Genomic DNA, 25,012 nt, shown 5'->3' with positions numbered 1-25,012 from the left:
GGCAAGATTTAGGATGCATAGGATAGAGAAGGAAACTGCAGGGATTGGGCACAATTGAAATGTGGAGCTTGTTCAAGGAACAGCTAATGCGTGACCTTTCAGGCAGGAAGTGGTCAAGTGAGGGAACCGTGGTTTACTAAAGAAGTTGAATCTCTTGTCAAGAGGAAGAGGGAGGCTTGTGTAAAGATGAGGCGTGAAGGCTCAGTTAGGGTGCTTAAGAATTACAAGTTAGCCAGGAAGGACCTAAAGAGAGAGCTAAGAAGAGACAGGAGGGAAGTTGTGCGTGGAGTCAGAAGAGATAGGAGAGGCGCTAAATGAATATTTTTCGTCAGTATTCACACAGGAAAAAGACAATGTTGTTGAAGAGAATACTGAGATACAGGCCCTTAAACTAGACGGAATTGAGGTTCACAAGGAGGTGGTGTTAGCAGTTCTGGAAGGTATGAAAATAGATAAGATCCCTGGGCCGGATGGGATGTATCCTAGGATTCTCTGGGAAGCTAGGGAGGAGATTGCAGAGCCTTTTGCTTTGATCTTTATCTCATCATTATCTTCAGGAATAATGCCAGAAGACTAGAGTATAGTAAATGTTGTCTCCTTATTCAAGAAGGGGAAGAGGGACAATCCTGGTAATTACAGACCAGTGAGCTTACTTCGGTTGTGGGTAAAATGTTCAAAAGGATTATAAGAGATGGGATTTATAATCATCTAGAAAGGAATAATTTGATTAGGGATAGTCAACACGGTCTTGTGAAGAATAGGTTGCGCCTCACAAACCGTATTGAGTTCTTTGAAAAGGTGACCAAACAGGTGGATGAGGGTAAAGCGGTTGATGTGGTATATAAGGATTTCAGTAAAGCTTTTGATAAGGCTCCCCACGGTAGGCTATTGCATAAAATACGGAGTCGAGGGATTGAGGGTGATTTAGCGGTTTGGATCAAAAATTGGCTAGTTGGAAGAAGACAGAGGGTGGTGGTTGATGGGAAATGTTCACCATGGAGTTCAGTTACTACTGGTGTACCGCAGGGATGTGTTTTGGGGCCACTGTTGTTTGTCATTTTTATAAGTGGCCTGGATGAGAGCGTAGAAGGATGGGATGACACTAAAGTCAGTAGATTTTGAGAAGATTTGTAGCTCAGGTTGAGGTTCTGGATGTGAGTTTGCTCGCTGAGCTGGAAGGTTAGTTTTCAGACGTTTCGTCACCATTCTAGGTAACATCATCAGTGAGCCTCCGACGAAGCGCTGGTGTTATGTCCCGCTTTCTATTTATCTGGTTAGGTTTCCTTGGGTTGGTGATGTCATTTCCTGTTCTTTTTCTCAGGGGATGGTAGATTGACTTGGAGCCAATTTACCATCCCCTGAGAAAAAGAACAGGAAATGACATTACCAGCCCAAGGAAACCTAACCAGATAAATAGAAAGCGGGACATAACACTAGCGCTTCGTCGGAGGCTCACTGATGATGTTACCTAGAATGGTGATGAAACGTCTGAAAACTAACCTTCCAGCTCAGTGAGCAAACTCACATCCAAAAGTCAGTAGAGTTGTGGATAGTGCGGAAGGATGTTGCAGGTTACAGAGGGACATAGATAAGCTGCAGAGATGGGGTGACAGCTGGCAAATGGAGTTTAATGCAGAAAAATGTCAAGTGATTCACCTTGGAAGGAGTAACAGGAATACAGAGTACTGGGCTAAAGGTAAGATTCTTGGTAGTGTGGATGAGCAGAGATATCTCGGTGTCCACGTACACAGATCCCTGAAAGTTGCCACCCAGGTTGATAGAGTTGTTAAGAAGGCGTACAGTGCGTTAGGTTTATTGGTAGGGAGATTGAGTTTTGGAGCCATGAGGTCATGTTACAGCTGTACAAAACTCTGGTGCGGCCACACTTGGGAGTAGGGCGTATAGTTCCGGTTGCCGCATTTTAGGAAGCATTGGAAAGGGTGCAGAGGAGATTTACCAGGGTATTGCCTGGTACGGAGGGAAGGTCTTATGAGGAAAGGCTGAGGGACTTGAGGCTGTTTTCATTAGAGAGAAAAAGGTAAAGAGGTGACCTAATAGAGACATACAAGATGATCAGACGATTAGATAGGGTGGACAGTGAGAGCCTTTTCCCTCGGATGGAGATGGCTAGCATGAGGAGAGCTTCAAATTGAGGGGTGATAGATATAGGACAGATGTCAGAGGTAGGTTCTTTACTCAGAGTAGTAAGGGTGTGGAATGCCCTGCCTGCAACAGTAATACTTGCCAACTGTAAGAGCATTTAAATAGTCATTGGATAAACGTATGGATGATAACAGAATAGTGTACGTTAGATGGGCTTCAGTTTGGTTTCACAGGTCGGCACAACTTCAAGGGCCGAAGGGCCTGTACTGCGCTGTAGTGTTCTATAACATACGTTCTGGCCCAGAGGTAGGAACACTGCCGGTACTCTGGAAGACCCTTTTACATGCAATTTTGAAAACCTTTTATATATTGTAATAGTTTTGGCATACCTGTAGCCTCTCTTCCCATTATATTTATTGGCACTAGAATCTTGATTCTGCCATACTGTTCCACCTTGAAAATCTTTCATTTGAGGGTCATATGGTCTTGAATGATCATTTGCAAGTCAGAAAAATAGCATTAATAAAAGTACACAACTGGAAATTAGTTATTTTCCAAAATGTAGTAATCCCCTTCAAAATAATCATGTATGGCTTTTACAATGTGCTTGATTGAATTTGAGCAGCTGTCAGAGATAATTCAGTAACGTTAATTCCACTAACCTGGAAATGAGATTCATTCACTAGGCTACTCGAGTATTGTACGTGCTCTTTTTCTAAAAGAATGACATTGAGGCAGAAATTGATTCCAATCGGCTAACTTCTAATTTGAAACAAGTCTAAAAACGTCTTTAGCTCACCAATACTATTTGTACATTGAGTGTCACTTGTATGAAATATGTTATTCAGAATTCCATTTATACTGTTCCTTTTGCAGATAGCCTCTAATACCATAATCACATCCATGTCCAGGGAAAAATTAATCCATGAATTTCCATTGAATCTGGAAATCTTGTAGATGACAGTGCACTAAGCTTGAACTATAATCTATCATAACTCAAAAAATAAGCTTATGACATTTATCTGTGCAGTACTATGTTATCCTATGGTATTCTAAATGCATGCTCATCACAACTCTGTACAGTATTTTGCAACTGTCAATGCTAATTTTGTTTCTGCATTACAGATCACTTATTTTGGCTTTCACTAGCCCATTAATTAAAAATTCACTCATGGAAACCCCAGAAAGTGTGTTTCAATCTTCAACGGTGAAGTGCTCATGCATGTCAAGCCAACACAGTGGCCTTGTTACTGAAAATTTTAAAAGCAAACCAAAAACACATTTTTCTACAAATAGTAGCTTTTGAAGTTCTTTTCCTGAATTTACAATTTTACATATGAAAGTTACATATTTCTATGAAAAAGTATACCATCTTAACTACATCTTATCAACACAAACATATAGCCTTTACAATACATAATTGTCCTTGCAACTCAAATACAACAGTAGAGGCAATTTGAAAGGTCTGGTAGAAAAGCAATACAATATTCCAGCTATTCGCAATCGGAATGAAGACATAACATCTATGCAACAATGCTGACATATACTGAATTAGACTATTTACATGACAGATGCACTCTGTCGTTCAACATAACCCTTTGAGAATAAGGAAGCATTGCTACATTAAATAAGCAACTACTACATAGTCAGGTCTACATTTATTGTGTGAATATTTGAAATTGATATGTTACAGTTGCATACATCCACCTACAATTTTGTTCAGGATTGGAAATTTACAGAAAACATATATAACAATAAAAAAGGGTTATTCAGAAGTGCTATCCAATACTCAAAGGATTATGTTTTATGTGAATTTTGATGTTAATTTAAACAAAGTAACAGTCAATTGAATTTTTTGTTTGTGAATTACCTTATTATTTGAAATGCAATTGTATTCTTATATCAAACAGATGCTATTTGCACTGCTCGTGATGATGGACATGCAACCTGAGGAAAGAATATTCAGATGGGAGAAGTGGAGCCAAATTAAGAACAAGTTCACTGCTATACTGCAGTATGCATTCTATAGCATAAAGTCAAGAGTTTCAAGCTTTGTAATCTGCAGAAAGGAAGCTTTGTTTTCATTACAAATCATTAAATCTAATGGAATACTGGCAATATCAAATGTTTATTATACAAGCAAACCGTAACCACAGGCTTATCCCTTTGGAAATGGTGAAGGGTCAATACCTTTTTTAAGTTACGTAAGTAATTTCTTGTTAATAGGTACATTACAAATTTCAAATCAAATTAGCGCATCATAAACACTTTTTTTCAATTAGTATTTATTAAAACAATAGACAAAATAAATCTAGGTTTAGAGAATAAATCTCACTGGTGGTGGGTAGTCACTCGCTTTCTTTCTGGAGTATGAAATATTCATAACTCAAAAGGTACACCAATCAAAGTTGACAGCAAACACAAATGAAAAATAAAACACTGGAACACACCAACATTAGTGAGATTCTCCTTATTCCGTGGCAGGGGTGGGATGTTGAGGCTCCTGTTTAAATTCACCATCTGCAGCATTATGGGCTATTTAGTTCTAATCCCACAAAATATTTTTTCAAATACAGAAATGTTTCCCATGGGACTGGCTTAGAATATTAACGTAACACTTGTTACTATGTTTTGACATATTTCCAATGGTTATGATAAAAGGTACGATCTTGGCATTTAAGTATTTTAATGAAACAACATCACACTGCCTTTTTGATCCATTAGGTGGTGCTGTATATGAAGTTCTCAACTTTGTTGATCAATTCTAAAATGTAAGACCAACCAGCAATCATGCAAATATTTAAATAATTTTTTCAGTTTGATGCACCAGATTTTTAAAAAAATTAATAGAATGTGATTTGACTCTAATTTTTAGGAACCCTCAAATTTTAATTCTCTCATAAAAGATTAATTTTAAAAAAATGAATGCTCAGTCCATGTCTACCTAAAATTTTAATCACTACGAAATGGGGATTTAATTTCAAGCACAGCTATTACTTGCAAGGATGCGTTGGTCAAAACTCATGGCCAAATAATGTTTTGGGTTTATTCTTGAGTACTAAACTGGTTACTCTATTTATACATTTAAAAAAAATGACTGATGGCAGGGTTCTTGCCTAAAATTAAATACACATCTATTAATTTTATTTAAGCTCTTTAACCAAATGAACAATGATATTGGTGGCATCTTTGGTTTTCATATACAGCATAAAATTTATTTTTTTTAAAAAAGACCTCACAATAAAACAATAAGCTCAACCAGAAAAAAAGTTCAACTTTAAATGTAGTGCACATTTTACAATCTTGTTCCCCTTACTGCACAGACTAAAAGAGCTCTCTCAAGAAAAACAGCAGCATCATGTCATGTAAACAGTTCACAATAAAACAATATTAACATCCCAATATGAATACATTTGTATTGTGTTCATACATTGTTATAAGCATCTCACAAGTCTCTCATTTACTCTATGTCCATTGCAGGAATTATTATATGGTAAAATCTGTCCTTGTAATCATCCATTCAATAACCAAAGGATGGTCCCAGAATAGGAATGGTTATTTGATCATCTTTCGGGATTCAAAGATTAAAGGATAGGTTTGTTCCACTGCAGTCGCAACACACTGTATACTGGGTGCTAAGGTAGAGATAGGAAAAAAAAAATACACAAATTACAAATCACACTTAATTAGTTTATTCTACTGTATGAAATTAACATTTTGAAATGAAACTCAAATCTATTAATATAGTTTTGCTAATTTCCCACACATTGTAGAACTTTCATCAATTTAAACCTGTTATAAGCTTAGGTTTTACTACTCACTCCCTTGGATACTACAACTATAGTCATTTCCAAAAGTGGCAACAGAGTGTCTTAGATACAAGGACATTTAAATACTGTACAATGCAGTGTGCAAATATGCAATAATGAAACTCAAATGTGCAACAAAATTTGACCATCACATCTTTCATACATGGTCTTACTTATACCTCTGCAATAAAGGCAATTGACTGGAGATGAGCAGATATTATTCCTTGAGTTGTCAGATCTAATAAGTGAACATGAGATGAGGACAATGCTGATCAGAAATACTTTATTTAATCGATAAAACTTTTTTTAAAATAAGGCTAAATATCAATTCTGCTATATTTTCCACATCTATGTGAATAGTGAAACAAAAAGCCTAACCTTTTAACATTTTTTTGGTTTGAATCAGATGGCTGTGTGGGCCTAATTCCAAAACTACAGGGTAATAAAGTTGGTGACTTAACTACACAAGGATCAACTGGAAGACAGTGTGAATGGACAGAGGGCATAATTCTTGAACTACATTTAAAAGAACATTTTTCAACCAGCATTTAACAAGCTTGATGAGAGAGGATGCAATTCCAGATTTAGTCTCAGGAAATGAAGCCAGGCAGGTGGACGAAGTGACAGTGAGTTTTTACAAGATAGCGATCATAACACAGCTAGATTTAGTAACATTGTGAAAAAGACAAAAGATAAAACAAGAGTAAAAGTGTAAAGTTTACCTTCATCAAATTTAGAAAAGTTGATAGATGATCTGGCAAAAATGGACTGATTACAGTCACTTGAAGAAAAGTCAATGATTAAACAGTGGGAGGCATTAAAAAGTGAAATTCTGAAGCACAGTGTAGATATATCTCCACCAAGATAAAGGACGGTACTGCTAAAATCTAGAGTCTTTTGGCAAGATTAGGCAGGAAAATTGAGCTTGTGACAACCTTAGAAAAGTAACACTTTGGGAAACTTAGAGGAACATGGAAAGTATAGGTTTAATGTGGAAAAGGAAGTTATGGAAGCATGGGAAAATACTGACCTGTAAATTTAAGGAAATTCCGAAGATGTTTTATCAGCTTATTAAGAGCAAGAAAATGATCAAGGAATAAAACAATTACAGAAACTTCTGGGAAAGCTCAGCAGATCCGACAGCATCTGTGGAGAAAATCAGAGTTAACGTTTCGGGTCAATTGGCTCTTCCTCAGAACCAACTGAGAACATTCACTAGACCTGAAATGTTAACTCTGATTTCTCTCCACAGATTCAGCCAGACCTGCTGAGCTTTCCTAGAAATTTCTGGTTTTATTTCTGATTTATAGCATCTGCAGTTCTTTCAGTTTTGATCAAGGAAAGAGTTGTGGAATGGGAGGCAGGAAGTTAGAATTTGGTGTTTGTAAAATGCCGGGGTGGGGTGGTGCAATAGCATGATCCCTTTAAAAGATCATGTGCATTTTCTTTGCTTACAGACATAAAAACAGACGCCTCTGAGTAGTAGCTTGAAAGTTTGTAAGCACACAGAGTGCCCAAATAGAAACATCTGTACCAAAAGGCCATATAGTTAGCAGGCTAAGCAGCATTTTTTTTTACCAAGACAAGCAGCTTTTGAACTTAGCCAATCAATTTGAATCAGATACTTTGATACCAAAAACCAATTAAAATTAAATCTGAAGCTTTTGACAACATAGGACCAATCCTATTTTAAGAAATATTAATATGTTACCAAGAGTATAAAAGAAGGGAGCAGTTGGACAAAGCTCCAGAGCTAATTGCTATCTACCAGATCTCAGCAGCTCTCAAGAGAGACTCACTGGCTCTCCGAGCCTCCTCTAGGTCTTAGAGAAAGCCCCAAAATAACAATGGTACCAACAGCACAACTAGTTAATAGCCCTAACAGAAAAATTATTGGAGAAGGCACAGAACATTCCAGAAAACACATAACCTAGCTGTAATATCGAGAGACTAAATTCTATTCTTTTGAATATATAAGTGGGACTTGTAAATATTGGAACAGTATACCATTAGACTCTTGCTTTATTTGGGAATAGCTAGTAGTAGGGATGTATTCGGTTTGATAATTGTTTAATTAGTTTGTCCATTGTTAGATAAATAAATTGTTACTTGTTGATTTTAGTGAGAGTCAGGGATTTATTTTATTTAACCACTAGAAGTTGCTGAAAGGCAAATTACACCACTTTTCACACATTTTACTGATTATGGGGCAATATGCTCCTCTTTGGGTGTTTCAGTTTTAGTTCTGAGGGGGACTACAACCTCTGTTTTATAACAGTAAGCTGTGTCCGGATGCAGAAGATGCGAACAAGGTTCTAAATGCGTACGTTTTTCTCGGTCCTCAGAAAGGTCAGAAATGCTGCATACATCAAAATTAAAGAGTAACATTGAAGTATTAGATAAAATAGGCATGATGAGAAGGGAAGTAGCGTAGGGACTGACACGTTCACAGTTGGATAAATCACCAGGCCCATATGAATTGCATCCTAGACTGTTAAGGGAAGTCAGCGAGTAATATTTTCAAATCTTCCATAGATATATTTGAGTTACCCGGGGATTGGAGGTCTGCAAACGCTGTGGGGATTGAGTGTGATTGAGCGATCGTGACAGTGCGTGTGATCGTGAGAAACAATAGGCCAATTAATTATAGGCTGATCAGTGGGCAAATTACTGGAATCAACCCAGAGATAGGATCAACTATTACCTGGTGAGGCATGGGTTAATCAATGTAGTTAACATGATTTTGTAAAGTCATGTCTTAGTAACAATTTAAATTTAGGAGGAAGTGACAAGAAGAATTGATGAAGGTAGTGCAATGGCTGTTGCTTAATTGATATTTGACACAGTTCCACTTGACATACTGTAAAAATAAAAAAATGAAAGTCCAAGAGATACAGGGAAGTGTGGTGAGTTGGATCCAAAATTGGTTCAGTTAAAGGCTGATATTTCTTTTTTGACTGGAAACTTACTGTCAGTGCTATTCCACAGAGCTCAATGTTCGGTGTCTTGCTGTTTATGAACAATATAGACTTAAATGTGGGAGGCAAGTCTAGAAAATTTGCAGGCAACACTAAAATTGCTTGGATAGTTGGCAGCTAGAAAGATGCTGTCGAATGTTGAAGGTGATTTAAGTATTAATAATTTAGTTGAGCAGGCAGAAAAGTCACAAATGGAATACAACCTGAAAAAGTCCTACTTTTTGGGGAGGAACACAGAACAAATGATAGTGTATTAACAGAGGTAGAGATAGTGAGAGATCTGGGTTCCCGAAGAGGGCAGGACAGGTGAATAAGTTGGTGGAAAACATAAATCGGATTGTTTTCTTAAATTGGTCAAAGTGTTGAATACTAAAGCATGAATACAGTGCCAGAATTAAACAAGAGACACTGGTTAAACCATAAGTGGAGTTGTGCATGCAGTTCTAATCACCACATTACAGGAGAAACTTAATTGCTTTAGAGAGTGCAAAGGACATTGACAAGAATGTAGCTTGGGCTTTAAAAACTGCAGATATGAGGAAAATCATAGAGTCCCTACTCTGTGTGCAAGCAGGCCATCAAGTCCACACCAATGCTCCAAGGAGCATCGCAGACTCAGCCCCCTACCCTATTACTGTAACACTGCATTTCCCATAGCCAAGCCACCTAACCTGCACATCTTTGGGCTTGATAGAGTAGGGCCGCTTTCCTTAGGGCAGAAGCTGAGGGTGAATGGTGGCACTTATTCAGGTATGTGTGTGCGTGTCTGTGCGCGTGTGTGCACGCGCACGGGGGGTGGGGGGGGGGGGGGGGGGGGGGGGGGAGAAGGTGGCGAGAACTGACAAAATTACCTACTCTTATCTCTCCTAGCCTTGCTCCAAAATCTCAAGTGGCAACTTTAATTTGATGCATGCCCCATGTATGCATTTTAATTTGCTCTCAGAGAAGTGATATCTGCACAGGCACTAACTTAAAAGCAAATCTCTTGCGTATGGACCATATTGCTAATGTAAACTTTAATATATGTAATTACAAAATGAAAACTAAGTACTGTTATTGTTAATTAACCTGATCTACTTTCTCCATTATTAAGACCCTGTTTTACAGCCAAGTATTTAAAATCTTTTCCCTGTTAAAAACCCATAACATCCTCCTCATTGTGGAACCAACAAATCAATGCCATGCCTCAAATGATGTGAAGGTACCAGTGTCGGGCTGGGGTGGACAAGGTCAGAAGTCATGGAACACCACGTTATGGTCCAACAGGTGTATTTGAAATCACTAGCATTTGGAGCACTGTTCCTATGTCAGGTGGAGTGAAGAGATGCACGCCAGCACATAGTTTATTGGCAGAGGGATCAAAAGATCATACTATTGGTGTGAGTGCAGTGTCAACAGTCTGAATAATAAGTTTCTGCAGGTGATCAAGTGTCAACAGCTGAATAGCAAATGAAGGGATGACCTATAAGCAAATAAATGAGGCAGAGAGATAATTACAAAACATTAAAAATAAGGTGGCTCTAGAAAAAAGCCAAATGCCTATAGTAACATGATAGGTATGAGAGTCACGTGCTGAGGGTCTAACCAAAGTGACAAGCAATCCAAATTGTACAAACTAATTAAGGCGGAGAGATCACAGCAAGTTATCAAGGTGATAGTGTTAAGATTTCACAGATACAAAACAATATGGTGGGGTTACATATAGTGCGACATGAACCCCAGATCACAGTAGAGGCTCTTTTCATGGGTACAGAACTTGGCTATCAATTTCTGCATCGAAATTCAGCAGGGCTGCCTTGGAGGATGCTTAGCTGAAAATCAGACGCTGAATGTCTTTGACTGCTGAAGTGTCCCCTGACTGGGAGGGAACATTCTTGTTTGGTGATTCTTGTGCAGTGCTCATTCATCCATTGCTGTAGTGTCTGCATGGTCTCGCCAATGTACCACGTCTTGGGGCATAATTGCTTACAGCATAAGAGGTAGACAATATTGGCTCAGTCGCATGAGCATCCGTCATGTACCTGGTGGGTAGTGTTCTCACGTGATGGTAGTACCCATGTTGATGATCTGGCATGTCATTGCAAGGTTGTGTGGTTTTGTGGTCCATGTTGTTCTGAAGGCTGGGTAGTTGCTATGAACAATGGTCTGTTTAAGGTTTGGCCGCTGTTTGAAAGTGAGAAGCGGAGGTATACAGATGATCTTGGCGAAATGTTTGCCATCATCTATGCTATTTTGAAGGTTGTGAAGAAAATGGCACAGTTTCTCTGCCACGGGGAGAATTTTAACATTTTTTTTGTAATTATCTCACTGCCTCAATTAATTGGATTATAGGTCATCCCTGCACTGTTTACTCAGCTGTTGACACCCTACTAACCTTTTTGATCACCTTCAGAGAGAGACTTATTATTCAACCTACTAAAACCCCACTGACACCATTTGTATGATTGTTTGATCTCTCTGTCTATAAATTATGTTGCTGCGTGGTTCTCTTCACTCCACCTGATGAAGGAGCCACGCTCCAAAAGCTTGTGATTTCAAATAAACCTGTTGGACTGTAACCTGGTGTCATGTGATTTCTGACCTCATACTTCAAATAAGTATTTGATTCCCTAAGGAAATAGTGTATTTTCAGCTGATGTAAAATTATTCTGACTAATTACAATATGCCATCTGTAAGGGGGTAAAACCAAGCAAGTGTCCAATCCAAACTTTTGATTCCATTCTCCTTTGTTGCAAAGATACTTTCAAGGAATTAAATACAAAGATCACAAGTTAAGAAAGTTGCCTATGCTGATGACCACTGACATTTAGGACTGAGAAAGCCAGAAACTGAAGTATGTTAACTGTCAGTCAAGAACAGGGCAACAGTAGAACTAAAGACGTAACACAAATGAATTTATTAATAATTGTGTAGTTTCCCAGCAACTACATACATTTCTCACTAGTACCCAGAACATCTGGTTGGCAGTATCAACTTGTTCATCAACTTCCATAATCAATTAACATTATTTGACTGGCTATTAAACATCATCTTCAAAAACAGTTATGAGTTTCTTTGACGACAGCACATTTGTAATATTTTTCAAGCTAATATTTTAGGAAGATCTCTGATCTAATAAAGTAATTTGGCTAGTGTAAAAGAGCAACTATATTTTTGAAAATGTACATTAAACATTTTAATGGAAAATGAACAGTACAGTACAGTGCGGATATGGCAGACAGTATTCTTGATGTTAACAAGAAATCATGCACAGCACCATAATAATGATATCATGCGATCCAACGGAATTTCTTTAAAAAGGCAGCTACAAGCTCTTTCTTATATAAAATAATTATTTTTAGAAAACGTATGAAATATAGAGAAATGTAAAAATGAAGAAATTTGTGGCCACTGCCATTGATTTTAAATTCAAGTCTACAAACATACCTGTTATTGTTATACTGCCAGTGGAAAAAATTTGAAGTGTGGCTTTTAACGCTTTAACTCTATAAGATGCTGCAGGGTGCAGTTCTGGCTCATAGCTACAAGAGAGAAAACAAAACAGCGGAATTTCAGGAACTAAGTAAAATAATAAAAAAAGCACAACTACTTACAACGTAGTTTGAGATTATTTAAAAAAAAATACGGGAAAGAAAAGAGTCGCTTCAATGGAACAAATCAAAATTCTGGACATACACAGCAGGTCTGTCATTACCTAAGAAGAAAATATGGGAGTTTATATTTGGGATAGTGACTCCTTATCTATTCTGGTCTTTTCCATTTGCATTAGCATCATAGTTATTGCCAATAATTTCCAAGTGCATACCTTGCAATTGGCCGATTTCTTTTTGTGAATTCTGGTAGCCTTATTTCAAATGGCATCGTGCATACAGCCAGGACATTGACAACTTTGTAACCAGCAAATTTTACCTTCAAAATATCAAAAAAAGTTATTTTAAAAACATGATCTAACACTGTTCTACAATGTAGTTAAGTACCTGCCCAGTATCAGATTCATAATCGACAAAGTGAAAATACTCAAATATGAAAACATCCAAACACCTGGCACATGTCATACTTAGACAATGCCTTCTTCTCTTTGACACCAAAGTTATATTCAAAACATCAAGATGGCATATACATCTTCCCTTTACTGGTTGTAATTATTTGATACATATTTGTAGCAATCTAATTATTAATCTCTAGGGGGAAGACAAATGGATAGCACAAATCTATCTTAAATTAAATAGTTGCAGAGCTGACAGGCTGTAGCAAATACTGCAAAGATCAATGTATGGGCCTAAGTCAATTATAATCCATATTCACAACTTAGGTGACAGGAGACAGTATTGTTTACAAGTGAGGGAAATTCAAAGTGGCTACAAAATGAATTCAATGGATGTGACCGGGCCAAAAACTTGCAAAATGGAATTATTACGTGGGAAAATGCGAAGTTGTCCATGATGGTGGGAAAAGTAGAAAACTGAATATTTTTAAATCATGATGGGAAAGTGTTCGTATTCACAAAGAGGATGCCCCTAAACGTGAATTACACAGAGTTAACAGGGAGATACAACAAGCAAATGGTATTTTAGTCTCTATTGCAAAGTGATTAGAAAAAGGACTACATAAGTCTAACTGCAGTTACACAGTACTTCTGTGGTCTCACCAAGGCCCTGCGTACAGTTTGCTTTCATTACTTGCCTTAGAGTAAGTGTACTAAATGCTCACCAAATTAATTTTGGAGATAAGTAGCAAACAAAAACAAAGTTGCTGGAAAAGCTCAGCAGGTCTGACAGCACTTCTGTGAAAAAAGAATCAGAGCTAACACAGTTCTGAGGAAGTGTCACTGGACCTGAAATTTTAACTGATTTTTACTTCACAGATGCTTCCAAACCTGCTAAGCTTTTCCAGCAACTTCTGCTTTTGTTCCTGATTTCCAGCATCCATGGTTTTTTTGGTTTTGAGATAAGTAGATTGCCCTCTGAGGAAAGATGGAGTAAATTAGGCCTAATATATAATTCCCTAAAGTTTTTAAGAATGAAAGGCGATCTCCTTGAAACATATAAAATTCTTTAGTGGTTTGATAGGGTATGTAATAGGCAGGTGTTTCCCTGGCTGGAGAACTATTGCCCCAGAATAAGAGGTCAACCATTTCAGACTGAACTGAGGGGGAATTTCTTCAGAAGGTTGATAACTTCTTGAATTTAGGTCATCCCTCATTGTAACGCAAATAGCACCTTTAAAAGACATGTGCAAGGCAAGTTTTTTTTACACTGAAAGTGTTAGGTGCCTAGAACACATTGCTAGGGGAGTTATTAGAAGCAAGTACAATAGCAACATTTAAGAGGGATTTGGACAGACACATGAACAGGCAGGGAATAGTGGGATCCAGACAATGTGCAGGAAGATGGGATTAGTTTAGAATGGCACCATGGTTGGCATGAACATAGTGGGTGAAGGGTCTGTTCTTACACTGTATTGTCCTATGTTCTATTAGTTACACACTGTTAAGCACCTCAGGTAAAACTCAGCTGCCCCACTACTTGGCCCTCACTGTACCTGGTAATATTCAATCACATCAAAAGGTTACCTCCAAAGCCATCATCATTTTTATATCTGCCTGTGAGATGTGGGCATTGCTGCCTGGGCCAGCATTTATTGTCAGTCCCTAATTGCCCTTGGGAAGGTGGTGGTGAGCTGCCTTTTTAAATCACTGTAGTCCATGTGTATTACTTCTGAAACTTTATTGCTGAAATTCTAAGTCGCTAACGTTTTCTAAGGGGTCTCCTCCAAGGTTGATTTTTACACTTGTGCAATCCACAAGCCATAAAAGACATGAATTACCGAGTTCTGTGTACTCATAACACCCACATTTTCATCACTCCTGGTCCCATCAACATCCAATGGCTTACTGTATTCTAGATTTCTTCGTCTTAATTTTCACATCCCTCCAAGATTTTGGTCCTGCCTATTTCTGCTGTTTCCTCAAGCTCTATATTGTTATATAAATTTGTGTCTCACTTTACAAACTCATCCCATCACATTCCTTTCATCTTATCAACAGCAGTTGCATCTTTAAAGTTTCTCTTTGATTACAGAAGTCCACAGTCTTTTTTGATCTGCTTTCCCTTAAAAATTGCTCTGTTACACTCTCTATAAGGTAATCAGCATGAAAAAATTGTTAATAATAGGCCTTATATTGTTGTGCATATGCTTAGGAATTAAGAAGAGGAAAGCCTCTTTAAAGTAGTATCACATTACAAATGCCCACAATTTTTTTTGCTGGAATGGAAATACTCCGAGTCACCCCACTCTAGGCTGCATAGGTGACAACTGTAACATCACTGGGCTCAATTTTATGGGATAGGAGATGTGAGGGGCAAAATAATCAGGTAGGTTGTGCCAAGGCTGTAGTGTCCATCACCTACCCGCCACCATAGTATTTTGACAGTGGCAGAGGAAGGTAGGCAATGTCCTTGCTGTCCAGAAAGCGACAGTGTCATCTACGTAGCTCCTTCCTTCTACAGTAGTATATACTAGGTTGTACGGCTCATGTAGGTCCCTTTCTGGGTGGCAGTGCCCCTTTCCCTGATCAATCACCACTCTGTCCTTTATAAAAACTCGCCTGACACTCCGAGGCTTCTTGTTGACATAAAAAAATCCATTAAACATTGAAGGAATATTTCACATTCATGTCCTCTTTACAAAAATCCTTACATAGACCTTACTAGTCCTTTAAGTAAGACAGAATAGTGGTGCTAAGGAATGGAACTATAAAGTATTAGCATATTTGGCCAGCTCAATTTAACATGACAGGTTTACATTTGAATGCAAGATAAATTTAATAAGTTGGGTAGAATTTAAACAAAGCAAGACATACAAATGAAATCAAACCTAACTCTTACCAGAGTTTAAATTTTAAACTTTACCAGAGTATAATGGCAAATGAGTGCAAAACATATAGAGAAAAGGACAAGTTGTGTAAAAACTAGGCACCAAGAATCTAAATCATTAGTTTAAACTTATGTGACCTGAGTGATTTCAACAGCTCGATATTTAGATTTATGATACAAATATAACGTACAAGTGAATTACCTGAAAACCCAGTTTCTGCAGAAGGCGGGCTAATCTTCGAGCACCAGTTTTTGCATCTTCTTCACTAAATGGTATTTGAAAATATTCGCTTAGCGTTATACAAAAAGATATTGTGACACATACAGTACTTCATTTGAAATAAAATAAAAACTATTGCACAGATTTTAAGTACTGCATTACAGGTGTGATTATCCCCTCTCTGGAGGCAGAGGGATGTGTTGACAAAGCCAAATAACAAGGTATATTGGTCCTACAGAAATACTCGCAGACCCTCTTGCCACCTCAACAATTAAGTGCTGGGCAAGAAGTTCCATTGGGGACTTCTCGAACTGCCATCAATTAAGGCCTTTTAAGAGGTCAAATCATTGTTATCCTAGGCCTCAACTCACCATCAGCCCGATTACCCGCTTTTCCAGTCGGTGATAGAAGAAAACTTGCCAACGTGGTTTGGGTTGGAAGGATCTCCACTGTCCCAATCCAGTACAGGAACGAGGGAGCAAGGAGATGGTTGCTGAAAATATACCCTCCACACTTGCCTCTGACCCTGCCACTCTCAAAGTAAACAACATATCTTCCTACCATTTGAAACTCTGAAGTCTGTACCTCCAGATACAATATCTGGGAGAAAGAGGCAGACAGCTGGTTGGTTGGCTGGTAGGGGCGGGATTTCACTACCAAGGCTCATGATTTGCAGAGAAACCCACCAATTAGATCTTCAGTGATTGTAGCTTTAGCTGTGAGCTCTCTTATTAGTGGGGAGTCAATCACTCCAGAAGATGATTACCCCTATAGAAATCGCAACTTAAAATTTATCTTTGGATCAGGGAGTATTCTTAACAAAATTAAAAAAAAAGCTAGTTCACACTGCAATGGTCTACTTTGCATTTTTGATTAACATAATTGAATAAAAATATACCGAACCATAAAATAATAAAATCCCTACAGTGTGGAAGCAGGCCATTTGACCCATCAGGTCTACACTGCCCCTCGAAAGAGCACCCCACCCAGATCCATCCCTCTACTCTATCCCTGTAATCTTGCATTTCCTAAGGCTATTCCACCCAGCCTGCACATCTCTGGAGACTATGGGCAATTTAGCATGACCTAATCCACCTAATCCGCACATTTTTGGAGGACAAACATCTGAGCCTATTTGACCTTACTGGGCTCAAAAACAAATGATTGCAGTTTAGTATCGTAATGTACACCTTGATCAAATGTTCCTTTCTATTGGTTCAATTACACATGATTCATAAAAGGCGGCCAATATACAACTTTCTACATTCTTCCTCATACCATCCCTAGCAAAAATGCCATATTTTCCGTGCAAGATTGTCTACATATTGATTGGTGAAAGATGATTAGAGCTCCTGAATTATGATTATACACTCCCAGAGCTTTAGCTCAGAACTCAACAGTTAGACTAAAATTTGTTTTGCAAATCCTGTTGAGCCTCTCATGCTAATGCTTTTTCTAACCTCCACTACATTAGTATTTATCCTTCCAAGCAGACAATAATCACTAATTTGTTTACAATTCTATACTCCACCCCTATTCATACAAACATGGATAGAATTTTTTGCACTTATTTGGAAAAGCACTGGTCAACATTTGTAAAAGTTATGTTTGTCAGATGAAGTATGTCAACACTCTGGGTTAATAGTAGAAAAAAGTGCTTTTAGAAAGAAAATGAAGTTCTTACCTCGTAGCTCCAGTGCATATAATTTTCCCTGAGGACCAGATTGTGGCTGTTATCCTAGGTTTCCTCAGTTTCATTAATACCTTCTGCAAAAATATGTAAGAAAATATCGCACTGTCTTAGACACAGAACTCATGCTACATTCACTATGAATGTAACATTTATACTTTAATTGAATTCTGAATCATGTTATATGTAAATTATGACGAGCTGCTTGGGTAAAAATTCTCACATATAACATGCGCCTAAAGTTTGCAGTGTTTGCGAATGTAAAAACATATATTGTATATGCTCTATTTACAGCTATACAGCCTGTCGTTTTATATTACATCAATGCGGCAATAAGATGCTAGTGATAATTTTCAGCACTTTGCTCTACCTTATCCATAATATGATTGGAATTTTACATACATGCTCTCTCTGTATTATTCCCTGGATGCAAGTCTAACCTATATCGATCAAGGATTGGCTTACTACTTTAATTGTATTAGCTTAAAAAAAAATCAATAAAGTATGATTGTTAATTTATCAATACTTCACACGTAAAAATCAAGTTATTATATACAAGACACTTACTATAACAGTGAAAAGTGTACATAAACTTTTAAAAACCATTTAAGATCTCTTTTCCTGTAAAATAAAATAATGTTTCTGTGTGAGCAGATGGATATTCGAGTCATTCGAACATTCATTAGGAACACAGGATCAGAATTGCACTTTTCAGCCCCTTAATCTTCTTGGTCATTCAATTCAATTAAATCATGACTAATTTGAACCCAAAACACTATTTGCCCACTTTTAATTCATATTCCTTGGTGCCTAATAAAAAACTTTATTATGGTGTTGAAAATTTCAATTCACTCATCAATCAGAATGTTTGGGAGAGTTACAGCTTCTCACAACAAATACAGAAAAATCTTTTTCCAATGTATGACATTGAATTGTTTAATAATAAAGGTGTTCAATTAAATAACTTGCCAAAACTCTGAACTCCACAGAATACGAACCACGTATTCCATTACTTCTAGCAGTTTTCGCTCCAAGATTACACTGCTTAATCTACAATGTACCCTTGCAAAGATCCACCTGTTTCTCCAGGAACATACTGCCCAAAATGAAATGTAATAGTGCATTACGTTCTGCATCTGTGGGGATCAATGCTCTCAATTATTAGTTTAAAAAATATGCTATGAAATATAAGGGTCAATTTCCAAGATATGCAACCATTATGCAGCCACTCAGGGGCACATATCAAGAATCACAAGCACGTACTCCATAATTTTCTAATTTATCCTTCACTAAATTTACTCTTTCACATTGTGTTGTAGTAATACCAACTTCATATATAAGACTGTATTAAATAAGCTGTCAAATGTAATTTTTAAAAAATTCGTTCTTAATTTTCTAAAACTCATCCTGCTTAAAAGCTAAACGAGGCCCCTGTATATATTTTTAATATAAAGTTCAGCAGGACCTGCAGACTTGTCAGTATGTAGTGCCAATAAATTGCTCAGTCCTCCTTTTGGTGATTGTAATTTTCTTTGCTTCCTCCCTCCTTTCCACTTCAATTTCCTGTTCTACAAACATCTTTCAGATATTACTTGTGTTCTCTGAAAGGAAGATCGGTGCAAACACCTGTTTAATTAAATCCTTATTTATCCATAATAAATTCACCAGACTCTGGGGAATTAATATCTCGGGCTGATGTTCATTTGGTTAACTCTTTTCCTTTTTAAATACCTATAGAAAGTTTTACCATCTATTTGTATATTTCTGGCTAGCTTTCTCTTGCACTTTAATTTTTCTTATTCATCTTTCAGTCATTTTGTGCATACCTTGCAATTTTCTGATATACATCTTTGCTCAATTAAATTCTTATTGTGGGTGCACACACTAGGATTTTTCTTTCTCATTGCAATGCATTAATTTAGTGCAATTTAAAATGCCCTTTTTATTTAATTTCAATGAGAAAATTCAACATTGTGTCTTTGACAGATCCCTGAAGTTGGCTCGACAGGTAGATAGAGGTGGCACAGAGATATATGGAATACCTTTCTTCATTGGTGAGATATTGGGTACAAAAGGAGGAGTGTAATGCTGGAACTTTATAAGATACTGGATAGGCCAGAGCTGGAGATGTTTATGTATGACTGGTTACACACATTACAGGAAAGACGTAATTGCATTAGAGAGTATAGAGGCGATTTAGAAGAATGTTGCCAGGGCTTTAAAGTTGCAGCTCTTATGAAAAATTTAATAGACTCGGGTTCTTTACATTAGAACAGAGAAGGCTCAAGGGTGACTTAACTGAGGTGTACAAAATTATGAGGGACTTGGATAAATCGTATAACGTTGACCTATTTCCCATCATGGAGAGTTCGATTATTAGGCCATAGTTTAAGGGTGATTTGTAGAAGCATTAAAGGAGACAAGTACCCGAGGGCAGTGAGTGTCTGGAATTGACTCCCCACTTTAACCGCATGCAACTAGATAACAAGGGGTTCTACATATGGCAAATTTACCCTCTTGTCTTTGTGAGGACATGTTTTTACTGTATTCAGTAAATCTCACATTTGATTGGCTCTCTCAGATTCGTAAATAATTTTCCTTCAAGTAGCTACATTCAGTCTACTTTTGCCAAATCATCTCTCAATATCCTAAGTTTGCTTTCCATAATTTGGAACTTTAGTATCATTCTAACGTGTCCTTTTCCACCCCTTCTGCCATTCTTATTGTGTTTTTTTAAAAGTTTTGTTCAATTATTCATTTCCTTTCTCATAATTTAAGCTTATAGGATAGTTCAACCAGTTTCATACACACTTGCTGAAGAAGGGTCCAGACCAAAAATGTCAGCTTTCCTGCTCCTCTGATGCTGCCTGGCCTGCTGTGTTCATCCAGTTCTATACCATCCAGCATTGACAGTTCCTATTGTCTCATACATACTTTGTTTTGTTGGAAGACACATTTGTCTTCACGGTTTGCAATCTATTGTTTTCCCTGAGCGTGTCTTAAACTGGATATCTCTGCAATGTGACGCACGTCACTAGCTCAATCCCTTGCGCCCAGTTCAAAGGTAAAATATGCATTTGTGAGGGAAACTTTGTAGTTAGCACTAGTCAACCTCCATGTTGATACTTATGTGGATTACACTCACTGAATCCTTTCATTTAAGTTCTTTCCTAATCATGAGAAACATTCCTAATGCTGGCACCCGATGAAATTCTCAATGCAGGGAATTTTATTTTCAACTGCACTATGTCCTATTTACTTCTCCCTTTTGAAAAGCCTCCTTCAGCAGTGCCATAATTAGTTTGCTCACATAGCCACCCAAAGAGCAACACTTACACAAGTAGGGAGCATTTTGAATTTTTTGGGTGACGTCAAAGGACAAGGCTTCTCCAGCACAGGTGGTGGGTCCCCCTAACCGCTTTATTCATAGCAACCGATCCTCAATTGTTAACCAGAAACATACCTTACCGAACAGGTAAAAAAAACAGCCTCCTGAATAAAAAAAAAGTGTTCAAAAAACTCTCCTGATGCCTAAAATTTCACCCCAAGAATTCTAAGTCAAAATTCTTTAATATGGAAGATATTTACTGCAAATATGGCTATCCTGGATAACAACAATTTTGACAACACCCCGGAGCTGCCGGCCCTACCTAACATTCTGTTATTTAATCACGGTAGATAAAGGAAAAAGTCAATTCCATTTTTACAGACTTAAAAATCATGTTTTGGGTGTACTTGCTAGAAAAATTAAACAATAACCCCACCAACTTTCAACCAAGGAATGGCAGGCTTGCATTACTAGTGAATATCAAACTTACCCTCACAAATGCACATTGCACCTTGGAACTGGGTGCAAGAGCTCAAGCTCATGATGTGTGTTACATTGCAGAGATATTCAGAGCTTCCAACATGCTCAGGCAAGACAATGGATGGCAAACAGTGGAGATCAATGTGTCTTCCAACAAAACAAAGCATGTGTGAAGCTGGCTAAGCTAAAAGTCATAATATTTGCTAACTTGACAGATTACTGTGACAAAAAGGAATTTAATGTTTGTGAACATCTGGTATCTCAATGAGAAGAGGAATCCACCCTGAAGGGGGTCAATACACCATGAGAAACAGGAATTAGCCACTGTCCTAATCATGAGAAGCAGATGTCAGAATGGGTCCACAAAAACTGAGTGGCATAATCATTATTAGAAATGCAACATGTTTATAAAAATTTAAATAGGTCAAATTAAATCCCAAGCCCATCAAACATTTCAGAGCAACAGGCAGTTTATGTGGCTGCTAAACAAAACAAAAAATGTCAAATGTCGTAGTTGAAAGCCATGATTACTCAGCGATTACTAAAAATACCTGTGCCAAAATTACCAATTACCAGAAGTTCATCAGAGTGAAAAATCATGAGCAGCTATGATATATTAGCAACATGAAGTAGTCATGAAGTTAAATATGCCCCGTAACTGAACTGTGGAATGGGAACATTTGGTCATAGATTTAGCAATAACCAAACCACGTAAGAAAAGATGGAATTAGGTTATGGATCAACAATGGGTGGTAGGTGTATCCTGGCGGCTAATATAAAGAATGCAATGTATTAATCTGGTGCACATTCAGATACCATGTAATTGACGAAATGAAGAGGTGCCTATGAAGCAAACATACACTCATTGCAGTAATTCCTGGGGGTCCAACAGCTGTGATTCAACCTTTGGATGTGTGCCTCGACAAAATAATCAAGGATCATGTTTACACTAAATGAAATTGGCAGATGGTTGTTACAGAAAAACCTTCACAGATGTGGAAATAGGCACACTATTGTTTTGTGCAGTTTTGTCCTTGCATTGTCGGATGCTGTTTTTCTACAAAGTGCAAAGCTATCATTCCGAGATGTGCAATTTTCAATGGATGAAGAGGAGAATGACTTGTTGTGGAAGGATAGTGCCAAAATCTGATCCAGGTTGCAATGTCTCCGGCGATGCCATAGCTAAGGTGACTCAAATGAATCTGATGACCTCTCTGCGCCAGATGCCAAATACAAAGAATTTGACAAGTGTAAAAATGTTTGCATTATAGTTAAAGGAATCCTTCTATTTTTTGAATTTATTCAATAAATTGTGCAACATTAACTTATGAACTTTTTCTCCATTTTAAAATGGTAACCTAATGGAAATAAGCACTCTGAAATCTATAGTAACTATTCACTTTTCACAAAGTTTAATTTTCACTTATCTCCTTTTAAAACAAAGTACTGATACTCAGATTTATCAAAATCATACAGTGTACATTAAGTAAGATGAGTGTTAAAAAGGTATGCCTTTACTAAAACTGAAGGTCAGTTAGCCACTTTGAAATTTCTATATTAAAGGTGTTAACTAAATATAGCAGAAAATATTAACCTACTGCTTATTGAATAATTTAGCAATCACAACTGTCCACCATAGATCGCATCACAGTTTACTGCAAATAATGTAACAATGCAGAAGTGATGACATGAACAGATGAACTTACTCCAACATCTCTTTTGTAGATCACATTCGTTCCTTCCAGTGCAATCTTCCGGAGATTTAAATGGCATCTTGTTTTAAAGACACAGACTACGTTTGTTATCAAAATATCCAGTGCAATATCATTGTCGGGTTCCATGGGTATGGCTTGTTATCCAACTGACCAACAGGCAGCATACCATCTAGATAGTGCTATACTAGATTAGAAGAACAAAATGTTAACTTGATATGTGGTGGTCTCTTTACAACAATAAATCTACTGTTATTCAGTATCTGGATCACCTTATTAAAATTGTATCCATGAAACAAGTAGTATGATACTGCACAGGAGTATAGTACTGAACAGACTCAAAATTATTTGCTCCTGCTCTTGACAGTCAGGAATCTAAAAGTACTTGCCATAGTCAGCTGGGCAGCCAATTCTCGAGTGTCAGTAAAGGCAGATATAAACAAAGTCTAGCAGAAAGGACACCTGTGAACCTACAAGTGAAATAAAAATTGTACCTCAGTTGAAATATCAACTTGTTTTATAGCTTAACACTCTAGAAATTGTTGTATGTAATGTAATAATAATCACAAAGAAGAAACTGGTCTTCACAAAAACCTGATATGATCACAAAAATAACTGCAATGGATGTTCTGCTCTTGAACTTTGAAAGCCAAACTTGGGAATATTGTTAAAAAGAAAATGAATTAGATATAATGTTTATGTGACAGATTGATAGTTAAGCTTGTTCTTTGTTCATGCTCAATATCACAACTTAACTAGGAAGAATTTGCTGACAATTGAGCCCATTATTCCATATCATAAGCCATCAGAAAATGGACAAATGTATAAAATCCAACTGAGACAACTAAGACACCAATTTACCTAACTCGCTGTTACTCAAAATAAAAGCAATCCACACCAGGTTTCTCAGTCACAGGAAAAAAACAACTATTTATTGCAACACACAATTCTTAACATGAGCAGTGAAAAGATTTATATTGATGCACATTAGCCATAATCCTTCAGAAAAAAAAACACAATTAAAACAGACAAATAAAACAATAATTTCACATATACTTTCCACCTGCTGCAAATGTACAAAATTTCAACGATCGAAAGTCCAAAGCAAAAGATGGAAAGTTATGTCCACACAATTCTTTTGACTTTTGCAATTATGAATTGTATCCAAGTAACAGAATATCTCAGACGCAAAATGCTAAAAAAATGTTCCCAGCCAACCAATCCTGGAGTGGATGTCGCTGAAAACTGTGGGAGAAAGGAACTGTTAGTTGATGTCGTGCATGATGGAAACGTGTTCTGAAGAATTTATTTTGAATACTCAATATATTCATTCTGAAGAATTTATAGTCCTAAATGTGATGGTTACAGGATTGCTCAGCAGAGGGTGGGTCCTGTTGAGAAACATTTTGAAGTGCATTTAGAAGGACTCTGTCCATAAGGTGATGGTTGTTCTTCAGCTTGATGTGCGATAAGGGGACCATAAATTTTCACTTGTTAGAATTCTCTTTTAAGCTAATTTGATTTTCTGTGTTTTTCTCACATGGAGAGAGAGAAAAAGAGTGAAGAGGGAGGAGCAGGAGGAGAAATGGTTGGTTACTATCAGCAGGCTCTGGAAAATTTTTTTCCTCTGATGTTCCTGGCACATACAACTTTTAACACGCTGCAGTTCAGTTGGAAGGGTATCAGGTAGAACCTTTAAATTGAAAGATTCTCAGCACAGCTCAGTCTCAAACTCTTCAGCTTACTGCTTTAAAAAGCACAGCTCAACAATATGCATCAGTTAGTTTTCAAGTTGCAAAACTCACCGGCTTTCTCA

The 25,012-nt window shown here is 37.4% G+C and overlaps 2 protein-coding genes across 15 annotated transcripts in view; one reads left to right on the top strand and one right to left on the bottom strand.

The window, feature by feature from the left end:
- The window catches only part of slc2a12 (solute carrier family 2 member 12), an 85,506-nt gene extending 79,431 nt beyond the window's left edge, over window positions 1-6,075 (top strand). For 4 of the 9 annotated variants that reach the window (XM_048532000.2, XM_059645303.1, XM_059645297.1 and 1 more), the window contains one exon: window positions 4,014-6,073. In XM_048532000.2, coding sequence (XP_048387957.2) covers window positions 4,014-4,054 — 41 coding nt within the window. In that variant the 3' untranslated portion in view covers window positions 4,055-6,073. Of the gene's footprint in view, window positions 1-4,013 lie in introns of all 9 variants that reach the window. The other 5 variants (XM_059645300.1, XM_059645299.1, XM_059645304.1 and 2 more) reach the window with 4 other exon arrangements.
- The window catches only part of tbpl1 (TBP-like 1), a 44,785-nt gene continuing 23,118 nt past the window's right edge, over window positions 3,346-25,012 (bottom strand). For 5 of the 6 annotated variants that reach the window (XM_048532011.2, XM_048532008.2, XM_048532010.2 and 2 more), the window contains 7 exons: window positions 23,586-23,666; window positions 23,191-23,383; window positions 17,671-17,753; window positions 15,969-16,032; window positions 12,697-12,800; window positions 12,318-12,412; window positions 3,346-5,738 (listed from right to left, as the gene is read on the bottom strand). In XM_048532011.2, the coding sequence (XP_048387968.1) occupies window positions 5,659-5,738; window positions 12,318-12,412; window positions 12,697-12,800; window positions 15,969-16,032; window positions 17,671-17,753; window positions 23,191-23,325 (561 nt within the window). In that variant the 5' untranslated portion in view covers window positions 23,326-23,383; window positions 23,586-23,666 and the 3' untranslated portion in view covers window positions 3,346-5,658. The remainder of the gene's footprint in view (window positions 5,739-12,317; window positions 12,413-12,696; window positions 12,801-15,968; window positions 16,033-17,670; window positions 17,754-23,190; window positions 23,384-23,585; window positions 23,667-25,012) is intronic. The other variant, XM_048532012.2, reaches the window with a different exon arrangement.

Source organism: Stegostoma tigrinum, chromosome 4 (genome assembly GCF_030684315.1).
Source record: "Stegostoma tigrinum isolate sSteTig4 chromosome 4, sSteTig4.hap1, whole genome shotgun sequence".
NCBI classification, from domain to species: Eukaryota; Metazoa; Chordata; class Chondrichthyes; order Orectolobiformes; family Stegostomatidae; genus Stegostoma; species Stegostoma tigrinum.
Note: the sequence above shows the minus strand (reverse complement) of the source record. Positions and strands in the feature narration are given on the sequence as shown.